The sequence below is a fragment of the Stegastes partitus genome, unplaced genomic scaffold, assembly GCF_000690725.1.
Source record: "Stegastes partitus isolate 25-593 unplaced genomic scaffold, Stegastes_partitus-1.0.2 Scaffold32, whole genome shotgun sequence".
In the NCBI taxonomy this organism is placed as follows: Eukaryota; Metazoa; Chordata; class Actinopteri; family Pomacentridae; genus Stegastes; species Stegastes partitus.
In genome coordinates this window covers 225,041-243,946 of record NW_007577763.1, presented here as the reverse complement: position 1 = coordinate 243,946, position 18,906 = coordinate 225,041, and the positions used below count along the sequence as shown (strand labels likewise).

At 44.7% G+C, this 18,906-nt stretch overlaps 1 protein-coding gene across 1 annotated transcript in view; it reads right to left on the bottom strand.

The window, feature by feature from the left end:
• Window positions 1-2,960: 2,960 nt before the first annotated feature.
• Window positions 2,961-18,906, bottom strand: part of igsf11 (immunoglobulin superfamily member 11) — a 102,852-nt gene continuing 86,906 nt past the window's right edge. Inside the window, exons 4-8 of the mRNA XM_008299922.1 lie at window positions 13,273-13,480; window positions 12,327-12,482; window positions 10,543-10,665; window positions 8,783-8,930; window positions 2,961-7,211 (exon numbers count right to left, since the gene is read on the bottom strand). Of these exons, the coding sequence (XP_008298144.1) occupies window positions 6,653-7,211; window positions 8,783-8,930; window positions 10,543-10,665; window positions 12,327-12,482; window positions 13,273-13,480 (1,194 nt within the window). The 3' untranslated portion in view covers window positions 2,961-6,652. The remainder of the gene's footprint in view (window positions 7,212-8,782; window positions 8,931-10,542; window positions 10,666-12,326; window positions 12,483-13,272; window positions 13,481-18,906) is intronic.

Genomic DNA, 18,906 nt, shown 5'->3' with positions numbered 1-18,906 from the left:
TGCATGTTCTTGGTCTGATGGTTTTCATTGTGTAGCATCAGCCCACATCATAACTGGAATCAAACCCTCTGGATTGTCTTACAGGAGCAGATGAAATGATGACAGATAGAAGAAAGGAAGGAGGAGGTGTGTTGGTGGTATAGAGAGTATGGCTTTCTCAGCCATGAATAAAAGAAAAGAGGCCTGACACAGGCAGAAAGAAAGGAGGATAGAGGCAGTCGGCCAGCTCCACAGCTCATGGCTATTATGGGATGGCTGCTTTATAGACAACACGGGAGGAGACAACGTTTTGGATAGGCCCATGTAATGGATGTCCAAAGTGATTTCTCAGAAAGAGCATTGTGCATTCAGCTTGGGAACCAGAGAGGCTTGATTGGCTGTGTTCAGCTACATAGTTGGCCACCTGTCAGCCCTTCTGGGAAATGAGTTTCTGCCTTTTCTCTCTTTCCCTAGTTCCCCATGGTCAGTGTATTCACTTTAGCTGCAGTGGGTGAATCACAGATTAATGAACAAATGGACCATCACACAGATAAATAGGCACATGCTGCTATTACTTTCTTCACTATCTTGCTCCTACCACAGAAGTCTTTCAGTCTCATCTGTGGCGCTTCTTGAAAAGTTTGTTTTTGAATGAATAATGAGATGGATGGGTAAGTTTATCAAATTGGCAGGATATTGTTGTTTAGTATCATGAATGTCCAGTATCAGACATGAATGGTGTGCAAATCTGGGCAACCTGGGGCTTTTACAAAAACCTGGACCCTCCATGTGCCACGTTGGACATTTTATTAATATATGCACTAGTAGTAATTGTAATGTTTCCCACGGTGCTTTGAAGGTACCATCTGCATCTCTTACACAGACTCGACTGCCAACATGTGCAAAAGTTTATCCTTGCTCAGTGGGTGCAATTTAAAAAATTAAATTATCTAAACTAATGAGCGCGAATCGGAGACGGAGCCAGAGTGAGCTGGACGCGTGCAGTCTCCTCCTGAAGCTTTTCATGCTCTAAAAGATGTTTGTTCCTGGTTCAAGGTTAGTTCATGGCCACTATTAAGCGTGCTAGCATTCTGAGAGTTCAATAAAGTTTAAATGCGCGTGCTGCGGTCAGCCTTGGCAGCAGTTGTGTGTTTTATGATATGGGCTTGCTATGGGCTGGCCATCAGGGGTTTGGCTGCAAAAGCTGAACCTTTGGACTCGTATTTACCATGAAGCAAGGACGGTGTTATCAGCTAAGGGGTCAAAAAGGCAAAATCAAATGGACTTGATTAGCCACAGATCACTGGACATGCATCTTCCAGTGCTCCTGGCCCACCTATGACTTCAGGTGAGAACTGCATGATCCAGAGCTGATTCTATAGGACTTAATAAGTTGATATTTCATGAGCGCCATCCTATCATTATTATTCACTATTATTTATGGTACTATTTACCATAGAGGAAGTATGTTGTCTGTCAGACAGCAAGGAGACACCTCAGTAGCACACCTTAGTAGCACAGCGCCTCTCACGTGATGCCGAGCACAAAATATGTATAAAGAAGGGGAACGAATGAGTGAATAAATAATGAATGACACACAGCTGTGGTGCAGGGAGAAGAAGAAAAAAGGGAATATTGGAAGGGAGATTCCTTTGATTCATCATAATTCAGATTTCAGAGAGAATATAATTAACCCCAGCGCTCCAGTTAGAAGTGTGAGCTCACACACGATATGAACACAACGCTGTCAGATCCTCAGACACACCCTGCTGCTGATGGGCTCTTGTACAGAAAATGAGCACAGTTGTCGGGGCCATCGGTCCTCTGTTTCAGCCGCTGTCTTCCAGAGGTCTCTGCTGTTGATTCTTAAAATTGGTTAGAAGAAGAATAAAGGAACTCTGATGGAATTTCTGATTAGAAAACGAAACCTTGAAGATTAATGGAATTCAAATGCGCTGATTAAGACTGCATTAAGACAAGAGTCCTGCCAGCTGCAAGAAACCTCCTCGATTCGGCTGAATTTATATAAGTCCATTAAAGCTCAATCCATTACTGATGGACACCTTTGCCTTTTATAATGAATGGTTAAGAATTTACTGTCTTGAACTCTTGCGAAGGGATGCAAGGCTGAGTTTTAAGGCTGCATGAGTGGGTAAACGCTGCCCCCTGGTGGTCCATCAAGGCCCTTCAGCTCCTCCAAATCCCAGTCTGGATGCTTCAAATTACAAAGTGCTGAAGTGATTAAACCAATCATGAGCAGGTACGAATCATCCGAATGGATAAAGAAACACAATCCATGCACACATGAACACACAAAGATAACAGCCAACCGCATGACTTCCATGTGAATCAGTGTGCAGTATCCTGAGTCAATGAACAGAAACAATCCACATTAATGCACACTAACATGCACTCAGTCCTGTCTCCTCCACCTAATCAGCGCTGCATGAAGCAGACGTATTAAACATCAGAAACACAGCTGGTGAACACCCTACAGTATCCGGTAATGTTATCTGGTAGGAAGCTTTTCTTAGAAGACATTTCAGTATCACACAGTCTGTCTTGGGAATAGAAACCACAAGTGTGTGAAGAAACTAGCACACTTGCATATCGTTCTTATTGTTATTCTGTTCAGCTCCTTCTTTATGGCGTCTTAACAGCCTGCAGCAGCACCAAAGGCTCCATGAATGAGTTTCATAGAAAGCTTGCCAAGCAAAGCCTGAAATGCATTTACGATATAACAGAGGAGAGCCCACTGGAACACAATACCTGCTGCACACGAGACATGGTGTAGTACATGTAGAATGTGTAGAAGCATCGCTGGAACACAGAGAAATGATTTCATTAACTGAATGCTTTCATTGTCTAGCTAATTTATGCACATTAAATATATGAAGAGTTCATCATCAGGACACGGACAAACACACACACACACACACACACACACACGCACACACACAAACAAATGAACAGGATCCCAGTTAGAATGTATTAACAATATTTATTCACTACAAGTCCAGTGTTATTTTTCCTATTTCATTTCAAACCCAACGGTAAGAACAAGATGTATGTTTTTTGTTTTTAATTTTCCTCTTTACATATGTACACATTGGTTTTGCTATCAGCAGCAATATATCACATTTGTCTATATACACAACCCACACACCACCTTGTGTACCACGTGCCAGCCTATGGCTGGGGTAGAAGATGAGATGTTTAGTTAATTTGGGTTAAAACCTCAGTAGATCTCTACTGATTGTGCTCTCTTTCCTCCGTTTCTCCTGCAAACAGAGGCCAGAGAAAGAGTAAAATAATCTCAGTGTAGCTTTTCTGACTCTCTCTGGTACAAATAAAGCCGAGGGCCTCAGAAGATGAGCTCCTTTCTAATGCTGTCAGCCCCCATTCAAGGCAGGGACACTGGGAGGAGATGGTGAGTGGAATCCACATAGACAGAAGACTTTATTCTGAAAACACTGTCAGACAAAAAGGAGGGAACCGATAATTGATCTGGTGACATCTGACCTCTTCCAGCCTCTCTGTGTTTATAAATCAATCCGAGAACGTGCCGTAGCAGACAGACAGCACTGAGAGGAAAAAGAAATGGATACCGACACTGATGAGGAGCGTAGCTGCAATCAGACCTGGGCCAGACCAACACAAGAACAAATGCTTCATCTGGACCCATACAGTGCAGTCAGTAGCTACTGTGGCTAAATACAGAATAAATAAGTCAATGAAGATTTGAAACTACGTGCCATTTTCATGATGACCTCAAAGCAAAAGCTGGGAGATATTCAGGACTGCTGCTGGATCCACTACAGGCCCACATCACTGACAACAAACCGACAGAAAACCTGCGCTGACTCGTAACCATTCGGTCTATGATTGGGATTTAAAATGAGTGAATTATCATCAGGACACCAGTGAAGCAGACGTATATTGTCTGGGTTATTATTTACTGCTGTCATGATCTAAATATTTGGTGGAATTATATAGAATTCTGTTTAATATCGTTTAAAATATAAAACCAATGGCAACCCACACACACACGAGCTGGTGACAGATGAAAGGAAAGACCAACACAAACCTCTTAGTGCAGTGTTTGGCCACCAGAGCAGCTTCCATCTGCCTCAACGCTGATTCTCCAGCATCATCTGGTGTTTTCATGACGATGTTCTCTGCCAGGAGAATCCTCATCCTGGCAGAGAACATTGTTTCACCGTAGCTTAAAGGCAATCACTCCTAAGAGCTTTGCATTGATTTGCAGTGAACCTTTCCTCTAAAGCTACAGGTGGATCCAAAGCGCCCCCCCAGCTGCACAAGAGACCCGCTGGATCCTGTGACTGCAGGGCAAACATCCAGGCTCTTCTCTTAGACGACACCACCATCTGTCTCCAGCTCTGTGAAGCAGTGCTGCTGGTTTCCTCACAGCTCAAACTGAGCCATCGTCGTTCTACTGATGGCTGGAAGAGTTAAGGAGGAGCTCCATGTCTGGTTTTTCCTCACACACCACACTGAGCATCATCACGTAATGTGCACGGTCGACCACGACGTCCAGTTCTATCTGCGGATGTCCCTCCCATAGAAACATGCAAATGTCACGTTTTCCACTGTTCCTGTTGAAACCAGCTGATTAATGTTTGTGGCTGAAGCTCCTGCCAGCTGCACCTCAACAATAAAAGCTCTTTTCTTGTTCCATCTCAGTCAGAATCCACTGAGCCTGCTCAGCATGTTCATACCTGCCACAGAGCAGCTTTAACTCTACTATTCAATGCACTAGTGTGGAAGCATTCATTCAGCTCTTTCCTTTAATTTGTCACCCAGCTGTATATAAATATATCTGTGTATATACTTTAACTCCATCAACTTAAACAACATTCTTTACTGGTAAATGGAATGAAGGTATTAACTGAATACAGCTCAAACAATGATGAAGTCGGGGATATCGTCTACATAAAACAGTAATTAAAAATAAAGTTTACAGCATTAAGTCATGAGACTGTGTTTGTTAAAGTTGGAACACCTTTTGGGAAGTTTTGTCCCAGTAAGACTTTGAACATTTATTTTAAACCTTTCCAATAGACGCAAAGAGAAATTTGTTAAAGCAAAAAAAAAAAAAACAACAACCCCAAAACATATATTTTCCAAAACTGTATGTTACACAAATGTGTCAAATACTGCATCAAAGCTAGGAGAAACCATTAGAACTTAATGTGCATTCAGGCACAAAAAGAAAATGAGGATTGCTAGATTTAGGAACAGCAACAGTTCAGACTGTTGAGATTTGGTTAAAATACAAAAACACAGGTCAGAAACACGGTGATATCCTCTAACATGTACAGCAAAGGTGTTATTTATAGTAAAACAAATGGCCGTTAATGTTAAACCACATCGTATTGACCTCAGTCCTCGTAATGAAATGACAATACTCAGTAGAAAATGAAAATATATATATAAAAACATCCCTTCATTGAACCAGCTGTCGACCGAACCCAGCAACAAAAAGAACGGCTTCAAAATTAAGACACATGAGTTGTAAAATATGTATTAGACGTGTTTTCTTTGATTCACAACCATCCCACCGCTGCCGTATGTACAGTAGAAAACAGCAGGTGTTAGCCTTTATCCAGGGAAGAAAAATCTCCTTTAAATATATATTTCTCTTGTCTCTTTATAAAGCATCTATGAAATAAGACATCCTCTGACCCTCAGAGCAGCACTGATGTGACACGAAGCAGACGGATGAGGACAGCGAAGACGAGGACAAACTCCATCTGCAGGTTCAAGTTTAGATCAGGGACAGGAGCTCTCTGTTGGGAAAAAGCAATGTTTCTCTACGATTCCAGCACTTGTACCTTCCTCCAGTATCACCAGTGTTTAGATTTCTGCTTACTGTGTGAAGCCTGTCATTAGTAAGACTGAGTTTTGTTCATAAGACGGCAGCTTTGATATAGAATTGCTCTGAAAAGTGCAAAAACGTAATTAAGATGTTTGTGAAATAAAGTATAATAATGCGTTGCATCCAGAAACACCTTCGAAGGCCATCCTACCACCACCATGTTCCTCCAGCAGACACCTGAACATTCACCGTTTAATCCCGACTTCTCCATCATTACTGTCAATCAAAGGTTACGACTGTGAGAAGAAATGATTAGAAACAAAACAGACTTAATTTGTTATCCTAAATCAGGGGACACATGCACTCTGTGGGAACCCGAGCCGGCGTCTGTCTGCAGCATGGACACACTGAGATGACAATGCCTTGTGTTGCTTTGAGTCCAAGAAACAGAAAACGAAAAGAAGAAACACAATCATCACAATGATCCAGTCCTGAAGAAGATCCGGGAGTCCAGGTTTTGCAGGATGTTTCACTCCAGCTTTGTGAAATGATCCCATGTTCCCCCTGCGCCCACCAGAACCATCCGTCCAGTCGGGGATGATGGACTGCATCATGATGATGCACGTGGCCCACAGAGCAGAGGGTCCCGTCCATCCAGGAATTGGCATTAAATGAACTCTGCACTGTAGAATCCCAGCTAGTGTTGAGATAAAAAGGTGGAGACATACAGAAAGACACAGTTGTAAAGGGCAGTGGGCTGTTTCAGCCCATATTCGGTCAGTTTTTGAACATCACAACCAAACCCTCGGTGCTAACAGTGTGTGAGACCGGCGTTCAGACCAGCGAGCCCGCCCTGCTCTGGGCCGGCACCATGACCGGCACCGCCCCCATGCGCTCCAGCGTGGCCTGGCTCACGGCGTAGGAGTGCGTGTGCTGCCCGTGCGTGGACGTCACCACCGGTTTGAGGCTCACGGAGCCGTTGCTGCGCACCATGGTGGGGGGGGACGGGGCAGAGTTCGTGGTGACCACCAGAGTCTTGGGCGGGGGCAGCGTGTGGCTGCCGTTGGCGAACGCTGCCGTCGTGGCTGCGGTGGGCGGTGCGTGGCGGGACAGCGGGGTCGAGCCCGGGGCCGTGACCACCGCGCCGTGGCCGTGCGCCGCGCTGGGCGGCTGTCCGTGCGCGTGTGCGCCGTGCGCAGCGGCAGCAGCGAAGGTCTGCCGAGTGTCTCCGTTGTAGCGCGTGTAGGAGTTGGTGTCGTAGTTGGGCTTGGGGTTGTGCCAGTAGCGGCTGTTGTAGGTGTTAGTGGAGGTCAGAGTGTCGTTCTCGGAGGAGGAGGCGTCTGCGTGGAAGGCCTTCACCGACGATGACCTCTTAGGAGGAAGGTCGTCTTCTCTGAATGACGGGTTTCAGAGAGAGCTCAGTCAGGACAAACATGGACATCTTTAATTACAGCTCACTGCACTAACATTAGCAGTATTTATTACTAACAATAAATTGATTACAGCAGAAATGATAAACCCACCGAGAGCCAGCGCCCCATTAACATCTTCCAACCACTGTTTGGTTTGACTGATTTTTATGTTCTGACTTGATTTTATATTTCACTGCTCTCATCAGTTCCATTTACATCTTTAGTAGTTTGCAGAGAAAAGGTTCTGACATTATTCTGAACGCACAGATTCAACAACGAGCTGACAAACACAAAAAAGGGAACTGTGGAGCTCATCAGAAGGCCACAAAGTGTTGAGATTCAGTTTTACTTCCATTTAATGGCACTTAAGGTTTCACATCAGCGACTAGAACTGATCTCTTGATTACAAACTGTGATCTGTGAAACGTTTCTGCTGCTTCACTGACTGAAGACGATGTGAAGATGTCGGAAAGATGAGACGCGATCGCATCAAGCTAGTTGATTAGTTCGTCGTCAAATATTTAGCAGGAGTCTGCGTTAAACATTAACAGACCTTCTGCTGAGAACATAAACACTATTTATTGATTCATTTACTCTCAGATCTCTCTGGAAACCTACATGGACTAAATCAGTTAAACAGAAAAGGATCTGTATATTTATTTCACTGTTTACAATGTGTTCACCTCTTGTTGATGAGTTAAGTTTCAGAAAACTGTAGATATGCTGCATACAAAACCTGATCTGTTTCTGTGAGGAGTTAGGCTCCTGATGCATCTGAGATCAAATATATTCAGTGTGATTTTCTGTTAAGGCAAAGCAGAGCTTGAGAGGTGGAAACTGTGAATGTGGACAGCGGCCCAGAACCAGGCAGATGTTATCCCAGCCAGCCAGAGCTTCAGATATCTGATAAAAATGATTTATCTTCTAAATGATTCCTGGAATAATTCAGGGATGAAATTGTAGTCCATGTAAACAACCGACAGACTCACAAACTGTTTGAAAAGACAAATGAGAATGTGATGATTAAAAAAGAAAAAAAAAGGAAGACTACGTGAAGCTGAAGCTCTAAACTGTGAATCTAATTTACTGGCCTGGAGTTTAAAATACAGCTGAGAGGCCACGAATGTCCCCCGCCACAGTCTGACAGACGACTCTGCAAATATCTAAGCAAACAGTGTTTAACAGCGAGAAATAAATCTAATACGTTGTTCTCTTAGAAATAACAACATGTATATTCTACAGTATGGAGAGAATCAGAAATCAAACTGTTTTATAGTGAAACTCGTTCTTATTTGTCAGTGCAAAGTCAAATAAGCTTCAACCTGTAGGAAGCTGTCCAAACTAAACCTAAAATAAACCAACAGAACACATCCTGGTGAAGCCTAGAACACCGTACGAGGCTCTGGACCTCCTCACATGGCTCAGACTGTTCAGGCCTCACACGCAATCACATGATGTCGTTGATTCTCCTGAGACTTCAACAGTCTGGTTGTAATGAAACACGGTAGGATTCCAGAAAAAAAAAACAGAAAACCATGAATCAGAACCAAACCTGATCTCGTTGGGGATCTCCTCCTCGTCATACTTGTTCTTGTTCTTCCAGTAGAAGAGCGTGACCACCACCAGCAGGGAGCAGATGACCACAGCCAGGACTCCCGTAGCGATGGTGCCCGCGATCAGACCCACGCTCTGAGGCTGGGCTGCAGGACAGAGGACAGGTTTAAAGTCTAAGTCATCCAGGATCTCCCTACACTCAACAGGAAACTGAGGAAACAGCAACACAGCGAGCTGAACTTTTGTGTCCAACATTATGTACGATTCAAGCCGTTTAGATTCTGCTAAACAACATACAATCCAGAAGTAAAGCAGTCGTTTCAGAACAGTTCAGATCTGTTCTTCTAAAACCAGCTGATGACAGACAGAGGGGAGAGAGAGAGAGAGGAGAGAGAGGGGAGAGAGGGGGGAGAGAGGGATGATGGAGGAGGGATGAAGGTGGAGGAGATGGAGGGGGTAGGATGGGCGAGGAGAAGAGGAGGATGGAGGGGAGGTGAGGATGGGGGAGGCAGATGGAGTTGCTGCTGTCCAGCCTGAATCAGCAGCAGCTTAATCTGCCTTCTGGTCACCATCACACTCCTTCAGTGCAACCAGTTTGTGTCTTTTATGCATTGTTTCACAGTCAAAGTTCATTCTGCGGGCCGGACTGAACCCCCTAGCGGGCTGCTTTTGGCCCGTGGGCTGTAAGTCTGACATCCCTGTACTATATACTGGGACACATTATTATGTATAATGTGTGGCAGTATGGATGCTGGAAAGCACCAGGACTGAGCACATGGTTCATCGTTTATAGCCTGTAGATCAGCCAGCAGACCTTTTTCACACGAAGCAGCCGATTTGACATGAACTAAGAGATAAACCCGAGTGTTACTGATCACGGTAATGAAGGCTCTGCAGCCAACCAGAACACAACCGTCATGGACGCCATCCGTAAAGGTCTGCTGCCTGGTGAGCCTGGCAGCCTCCGTAACAGAGGGAGGGATGATGAGCGAGGGCTTTCACTTTGCCTTCAAGGAGGAGCCCCAGATGCGCTAAACTGTGCCAGATGACAGTTTTTTTAACGTCCAGCTGCCACAGCGTGCACACGAGAAGCACTTGCCAAAAAACACCCTCATGTCTGAGGGGAACTCTGCTCTCTGTCTAACTTGAGCTAGAAGAGAAGTCTGACGCTGCAGTGTCTCTAAACCAAGACGTGGCCTTAGTTTGGCTGTTCCATGTCAGACATGCATGAAACGTGCACCCTTAAAACAAAATCTTTAGGCACATACAAAAGGTGTTTTGTCTTTTCCTTCTCAAAGATATTCAAGTAATATGGAAACAGGACCGGTACAGAAAAGTTCAGAGCACAACTTGAGACCCAGCGCTGTGTCTGACAGGCAGACTCAGTGTATTTGTGATAGTGAGCGCCGGCCTGTCACACCCTGTCAGATTAAAATAAATAAAAATCAATGTTACAGTCCTCCCTGTCAAGCTGTCTGACCTGCGTGACCTCGGCCAGCTCTCTGTCGGTGTCAGATGTGAGGAGAGCTGCTACGTGCAGGATGTCTGTCCTCACACTGTTTGTTTTTCTGCTTATGTCTGTGGCTGACAAGTGTCACTCAAAGAAAAGGCTTCCAACTTTATTCCCATCTGTCAGGAGTGTGAGTGACGTGAAGAGGCAGCTTTTCCATGTACGTCCCTAAACAGACAGCCGTGTGTCACGCTGCACATACATGACAACGTCAATGATCTGATCCGTCTGTGTCTGACTTTACTTACGCGCGACAACCTGTAGGTTCAGCAGACATGTGCTTTTGCCAATTGCGTTGCTGGAGGTACACTGGTAGAGTCCTGAGGTGCTGGTGCTGATGTTTCTCAATGTGACAGTGCCCTGCATCTGGTCTGGAGGGGACACACACACACACACACACACACACACACACACAAACACACACACACAGAGCCACATAGTAATTAAAGTGACGACAACACGAAGCCTGCTGTTAGAGCACATTAGACACACATAAACATAAGACCCATCACATGATCAAGTTCAATCATATTCTGTATCAGAGGTAGTCTAGAACTTCACATCAGAGTAAATTTAGGATGTAAAACTGAGCTTGTGAAATCTGTTTAATTTTAATGTCCACAGCATGACTTGTGTATCCTTCCAGGAGAGGGTGCTATATACCTCCGAATACAAACTGTGCAGTGAAACTGTGAAGCTGCAGGTAGTTTTTTTTTACACATGATGAATGGGTTAAATTGTGAGATTAGAACCACAGAGCTGTACACTACTGGGGTCTTTAAAAAGCCTCAGCACTTCCTCATACGGCGGTTTTATAGGGAGTTAATGTTCCTGGTTGTCTTGGCAGCAACATGATGGACGTCGCTGCTGTCTGTGTCTAACTGAACACACAAAGAGCTCAGAGTGACACCGACACGTCCAGGATCGCGTTTCAATTATAATCAAACCCAAACAGCACAAAACAAATTCAAATATTCAAAGTGAGCAAGATATGGACACTGCTTGTTTGTTTGTTTGTTATTGTTGTTGTTTTATGTAAGGCCAAACTTGCTCAATATATATATATATCAACAGATAACAATATATATTTATATATTTAATTTGCAGATGTGCAAACTGTAAAATCTGTACATGAAAACTATAGTGTAACATCAGTGAGGATTCACATTAAAGGCTTGCATGCAGATATTATAAATGCAAACCAGCTGAACAGTAGCAGATAGATGTCAGATCCACTATTTCTTAGTTTGAGTTCATTTTTCTTTGTTCTTGTGCTCCAGTGCCACACTAGTTTTGGTGAAATACTATTTGGCCTCTTTGAAGCTCTCCTAGATGTTCCCATTTCAAAGGGCTGATTGCCAAACATGCAAATGAGCATTTCACAAATCCTGATAATTGACATGCATTCAACAAAACATGATCCACCTTTGTAGATTAATTTGCAATTATGATTCACTTACTGCAAATTTGCATATATTTCTCTGCAGTGCTAAAGGCTGTAAGAGAAGAATATTTATCTTTAAAGTCATGGCAGGAGGCCGCCTACAAGTGATGTGGCTTCTACTGACCAGTAGTGTACAGCTGGTGGAGATCAGTTGGCTGTGCAGCGGGCACAGCTGGGAAGGAAAGGAGAGTCTGTCACACCAGTTCTCTCTGATGCTGAAAACCAAATGCAACTCCAAATAATACACCTGCTTTCAGAATGTTTAGTGACTGCAGGGCAGGAGAAGGTGATGACACCATTCCCGTCCTTTGCCAGAGTTGGTGTTCAGCATGAGGGAAGACGGGAAACCCACTTACGAAAACACACAGACTCATTCACATATGCACAGGTTTAAATCATCCATCCATCCATCATCACCCCTCAGAGGGTCAGCAGAAGGGAACCGTCGGGCGGGCGTGGTGTTGGGCCAGCACATGACAGGTGGCGTGATGGTGGAACTGGTGCTGAGGCTGAGCTGCACTATGTGTGTAGATTTACCAGCAAAGGTGGGGCAAAAGGGAACTCCGACGGCCAGCTTGTTTGTAATACCTTGCATGGCGTTGTGCGGCAGCTTGGGCAGAGCGTCGAGCTTCTCCCAGGAGTAGGACGGCGTGGGAATACCTTCCTCTGAGCTGCAGATCAGCATGACATCACTGCCTACATCCAGCGTGCCCTGGATTCGACATGCTGGCACCGAGGGGGGCACTGGCAGATGGAGAGAGTGGGTGGCATTGCGTTAACCACTTTACAAAGCAAAACTAATGTTTTCCTAATTGCACAGGAAATTACATATTCGAAAATAGCTGAAGAATCCCATTAATCAAACACTGTGTATATGGAAATGGATTAAAAGGAATCCTGACAAACTGAAAAATACAGATTCCATCTTATCATAATAATTTAATGTTGTTGTTTATCTTTTGTTAGAGCTTTACAATGTGCAGCCAAATAATTATGCCCTCAAAAAGCTCTTGTTAAGCCCATTGTTTTCATTCTTTACTGACACGCATGATATATTTCATACAAACAGGCCACACTCACGTGGTTTTCCAATTAATGAGTGACTTAGTAACACTTGGTCACACAGGGTGCAGGTTTAACACTGCTGTTTTCTAATGTACAAACATTAAAACCACAAAAAGGTGAATAACATCGATCGTCTCCTTACAATGGGATGTTGTGCTGTGGATGTTACTCTGACATGTACAACACACCTACACACTGTTCCTCACCAAACATACCCCCCTAACAGAAATGAGACTTCTTATTAGCAGCTACCTCTAGTAGCAGGATAAAAACACTCAGCAATGGTTTGAGGAACACGACAAAGAGCTCATGCTGTTGACCAGGAAGCTGCAGATATATGAGAAGTCCTATCCACATCCACAGAATCAGTGACCAAGTCCCAGACACAATGGGTCACAATCAGTGTTATGGCTGGACAGTGTAAAACAGTGTTCTTATCTAATTGTGTGGTGGTGATGAGGTTAGTTACCCAACACAGTGAGCCCAATGACACCGATGTTGCGCCCCCCTCTGTCCGGGAGGTTGTTGACCAGGCACTGGTAGGTCCCAGTGTCGGACAGCTGGGTGTTGTTGATGAAGATGGAGGCACTTGTGCTTGGCATGGTGGCCACGAAGCCCACACGACCCACGAGGTGGTTGGCGAGGCTGAACACCTGGCCGCCCTGGTAAATTATCACCTGGACGTCACGGGGAGGGGACGGGAGAGAGGGTTGAAGAAAATAGAACAAAATAGAGAAATAAATGGGAAAAGATGGAAGGCAGAGAGAGACATTGGTGACAAAGAGGTCAGAGACAAAATGTAGGGGGAAAAGAAAAGAGAAATAATAATTAGCTCCAATAACTTGATTTTTACTGAATCAGTTTAATAAATGCATGAATAAATTCACTCCCACTGTGTCGGACAGGATTCAGTTTCGTGACAAGAAGTCAAAGCCAATGTCATTCACATGCATTCATGTCCTTCACTGGCCTGTTACACATCTCTCTCACTAGAGGGAGACTTATTTCTACAAAGAGGCTGAAAATAGACGGAGGACTGAGTACGTAATGGAGAAAACCGACTCTTATTTCCCTCAAAGAAACAAACAAACAGACAGACAAACTAAAAAACCCTTTTATTTGTGAGTGGTTCTTTCTACCGTAGTGGGTAGATTCCGCGGAAAGAAGTACACGCTAAAAGTATGCTTTCATGCTCCTGTAAGGCTTTCCAGATAAAAGCATACACTAAATGGTATGCATAATTGAAAACACCAACTTGGAAACATATAAGCTACAATCTGACGAATCTGAGAGCAGGCGGCCGTCTGTACAAGGGAGCAAATCAAGTGAGAAGTTAAAGCAAAACCAGGCTCTTTATGATTACATCAGTGGCCTCTCATAATAACCACGGTGGCAAAACACTTGAGCAGATGAACTCACGCCTTCAGGTTGAGGTAATCTTGTCTCAGGTCCAAATTAAAGGGCAGTGAAGGTTCAGCTTGTTTCAAAGCTTCCCTCAGGCGTTAAACTTGGATGAACAGCTCGTTTGTGAGGCCGAGCCACATGCAAAACAGCTCTCACCCCTCAGCTGGGCCCACACAAAAGATGAAGGACCCACACAAACACATGGTGCATGCACACTCGTCTGGTAGTCACACGTGCACGCGCCGACTCACACACCAGCACGGCACACACACACACACACACACACAAAACATGGAGGGGAATCAGAGGGGCTATTCACTTTGCTGAAAAGAGTCCTCATTGAACTGTTCAAAGACCCAGGCAGGGAAACAACCAGCACCAGTGTGTTCCTCTGTGTGTTCTTGTGTGCGAGTGTAGATGTGTGTGTGTGCATGAGAGGGCTAGTTGGGATAAAAGTGCAGGAGTGTGTATGCGACGTGTCCTCCACTGCTGCTTAACGATTGTAAATTGCGTGGCTGCAATTTCCTGAGTGCAGTTCGCTCGCTTTGTCCTCTTATGTGCAGATGAATAGGCAGCTCCTCAGCTGTGATGAGAGGCTGCAACTGCATCTCGCCTGCGTGTGTGTTTCGCTGTACGTTCATTTACTCACCGCGAGCTCAGACTTGTGTGTGTGGAAGTGTACGTGATTGTTCTGCCACATGTAGCTGCTCCTCAGTCCAGGAACTGTGATCAGCTCACGTCTTTTTTACAGGTTTCTGTGTGTCTGCTTATCTCCCGGTTCCAACAGACGGACCAGAGTGACCCAGCTCTACACTCCTGATGACCTAACATTATAATCTGCATGCTCGGTGAAAGTGATCCAATCAATCGGCCTCACACGCCACATTCTGTGTGTGCGTGAATGAGCCGAGGATTAAAGCAGGCGTAACCTATGTCACATCTTAGACTTGAGCCTGCTGCTGTATTTCTGTGACGATATTAGTTTTCTACAGAAGCATAGAGGAATAGACCAAGCAGTAGAATAATCACTGTGCGCTTAAACGTGCCACATTCCACCTATTTTCTGAACTTTGTGCCTCCGTGTGCTGCGTTGATCCTTCCATATCTATCACCTCATCCTCTCGCGTGACCTGGTTGGCTTTGTGGCCGTGTGCAGACAGAAAAGAGGTCATGGCTGGGACTCAGATGGCGAGCGGCCCTAAGAACTCTAGCTGGACTAGCTGGACACCCCACTGTTGGCGTGGCGCTAAACCTCTGTTTCATCCTTTCTCTCCAGAAATCCTCCACACAGATACAGTACATGTTGTTGATATCCTGAGACTGTGTGAGCCACAACGGGATGCTTCCAGTAAACCTTCAGATACTCTCTGTCACCATCCCAGCTTCCTGATCATATCCTACTTCTGACTGACCCCATAAGGGCCCTCTTGGCCCCAGACATGAGGAATGGTGCCATCGCCTCAATAAAGCCTGATAAATCTGTAAACCCACAGCCCCCTTCAATTTACTGACTGTAAGCTGCCACTGTTATCTCTTTCTATCCTCTGAGACATGTTCAGAACAATATGGGACCAGATCCATGTCACCAATACACTATCACTAATGCTACTGGCTTATTCCACAAACTACAGGCTACAGTAGGTATGCTTTGGCAGCTATTTTCAGCACAATAAATGTTCAGTCAGTCACTGTGTTTCTTAGCTTTTTTCTCTCCGTGGTGCATTCAAGGTCATGGCAACAACAGGCTACTTGTTTTACAGATGGCTTCAGTCCAAGATTTCCTCACATTCAGTCATGTCCAAACTACTGGACAACGGCGGCACATTTATGGTTAAGTTCAGGAACAATATGTAATGTTTGTACAAAACACAAACAACTGAGATTAACAAAAGCCAGAAGAAGTTTGAAAAGGGAAAACAGCTAAATGGAAGAAAACTCAGCGGAAGAAATTCAAAGAAAAATACTTATTTCTAAGGAAGTGCGTGGGTGGAATGGTAGCCATAGGTGGGATAAAGGATTCAGAAAAAAAGAAGAAAAAGTCAGAATTCATCACTTAAATACGCGATTGTTTTTCAAAACATCCATACCTTGGGTATTTAATGACCTCCCACACTTATATAATGCAGATTATAACCGCAAAGATGCTACACGCGAGTATGCAAATGCAAATGGCCCCTCTGGCAAGAACACGAGAAGCTGGTGAAGATGAGCAGCGTGCACGGTCACATGCACGCGTCAATCTTCACCGAGGTTATATGTTCTAGTTAATTGCAGAGTTTACACGATAAAGAAACAAACTGTGGGATGTGGAAAGCTGGGATTAAGCGACCTCTCAGAGAAATCCTGTCTGAATAAGGAGGTGATGAAGTGGAACTGGTCAGCAGGAAGGTGGAGGAGGTCCCTCTGCTTGGATGTTTCCCTCCACTGAGCGTCAGCTATGTGCAGTGTTCACATAACGTCGCAGGCATACGAACCACATCTGAGCTTAAATTTCTAGGAAATTTAAAGTGTAAGATGTGACAGATATGGGTTTGCAGAGATCAGGGCGGGGAGGAGATGCCAGCTCTTCAGCTGAAGGTCATGGCTTCCAGCCGCTGCCCGCTGACCTGAACTGTCCTTAAGAAAGACACTTGAAATCCTACTCGTGGAAACGACGATGTGCTGCTGCTGACTGTGCATACCAATGTCCCCGGAGGTCGGCAACAAATAAAAAAAGAATTCCTGTGCGCTGATCAATAAAAGGTATCAGATTATTGTATATGAGAAACTGCGTTGAGCCTCAGTGTATGAGCCATGGATGCTTCACAGAGAGTCCCCTCAGTCTTTCCACAGGGAGCAGTACACAGAAAACAAGCCTTATTAGATTGAAAAGGGTTCATTTTCCTTTAATGTGTCCAGCAAACAATGTTCCAGCAGGGTGAAAAGGGAGCAGCAAGGAGAGAAAAAGGTCCCATTTTAAGGATCTGTGAGTCCATCCTCTGGCAGGCTGTCGGGTTCAGATGAGGATCAATGTGATCATCTAAAATGCCATGACAGATGTTCTCAATTACAGATTAACATCGTTTCTGCACCACGGATTCTCTGTGACCTCAATTTCACCAGAAGTTCATTTCACTGAAACTGCACAATTTTCACTATTAAAAACACAAACAAACAGCTCCCTTTCCAGGAACTGATGAACACTGTGTTTTTTTTTCAGACTGAAAATCATTTAGAAAATAACTTTAACATGTTTTTATCAGTCCCAGAGGAATAAAACTTACTCTCCAACTTCTCCTCTTCAACCACCACAGCTAAGAGCAGAATATCAGAATATGTACCCAAATTGATTTTTAAGGATTTCAGAGAAGGCTGATGATATTAAACTGCAGACTCACCGCACTGAAGGAATGCTTCCTGCATATAAGCTCTTGATCTTTAAGCCATTTTGATGATTGCAACAACAAAGTCGGTTTCGGGAATTCGTATCACAGGTGGTGGGAGAGGAGAACGAACCTGGAGCTTTTATTAGAGCATAAATAACACCAATATCCAGCAAACAGTTTTAAAGAGGATAAACAACAGCCCGGGAACATAAAACCATTGTCTAGTTGTGTCTGTGTGGGTGTGTTTATCTGGATTATCTCACACCTAGCAGCCCAGACGAAAGAGGTCAGAATGTTTGATCACAACAACAGCATGATGGACAGATTATATACGCAGGAAACAGCACATGAACATGCACACACATCCCAACACACAGGTACGCTGCTCTGAGCTACACGCCAACAGGCTGTAATCGGATGTCAGCCAACAAAAGAACTGCGAGCTCAGCGGGACTCAAGTTAGAAAGTTGCAGATTAAAGAATCAGAATTTTGAGCAATGCAAAGTATTACAATGCAATATTGTATATATTGGTTGCTGCAGGGGCTGCATGGTGGGCTCGGTGGTTAGCACCGCCGCCTCGCAGCTAGAAGGTCGCCGGTTCGCGTCCTGGTGAGGACACCCAGGATCTTTCTGTGTGGAGTTTGCATGTTCTCCCCGTGCAGCGTGGGTTCTCTCCGGGTTCCTCCCACAGTCCAGAAACATGTTGAGGTTAATTGGTGATTCTAAATTGTTACCTGTCCAGGTGAACCTGCCTTCGCCCTGATTCAGCTGGGATAGACTCCAGCCCCCCCATGACCCTAGTGAGCTGCAACAGGGATTGTGCCAAGTTCATGTCTTATTGGAGTTATCACATCAACTTTTCAACTTGTGAATTGTTTTATGAGAAGGTGTAAATATGCTTGAGAAAGTCATTTGAAAGCTCCAATGTCAAGGTTTCTGCGTACAGAACAAGTTTACCGTTGAAGGAGATGGTTTCTTGCTGACAGTTGGATGAGAAGGCCTTATGCAGTCTCATATATATGTCTGTTAAATATGAAACCGCAACTAGCAGCTGACTAGCTTAGCTTAGCTTTTCCCTTCACCATACAGAAGTGCCTATAAGCTGAACAAAAATGGATGCTGTGACGACTGTTGTGGAGGTGGCCTTATAGTGTGTGTTGGAAGACGTGGCTGACGTGGAGAGGTGTTGGTTAATGCAGCTCACCTGGACCGGTCAGGGTGTTAAACCCGGCCCGTGAGTTCTGTGTCTCTGTTTCCACCCTCTGTGTTTGCATCCTGAACAACTGCACAGCAGCAGCACACATCCATTCACTGCTTCACTGTGTGTGTGTT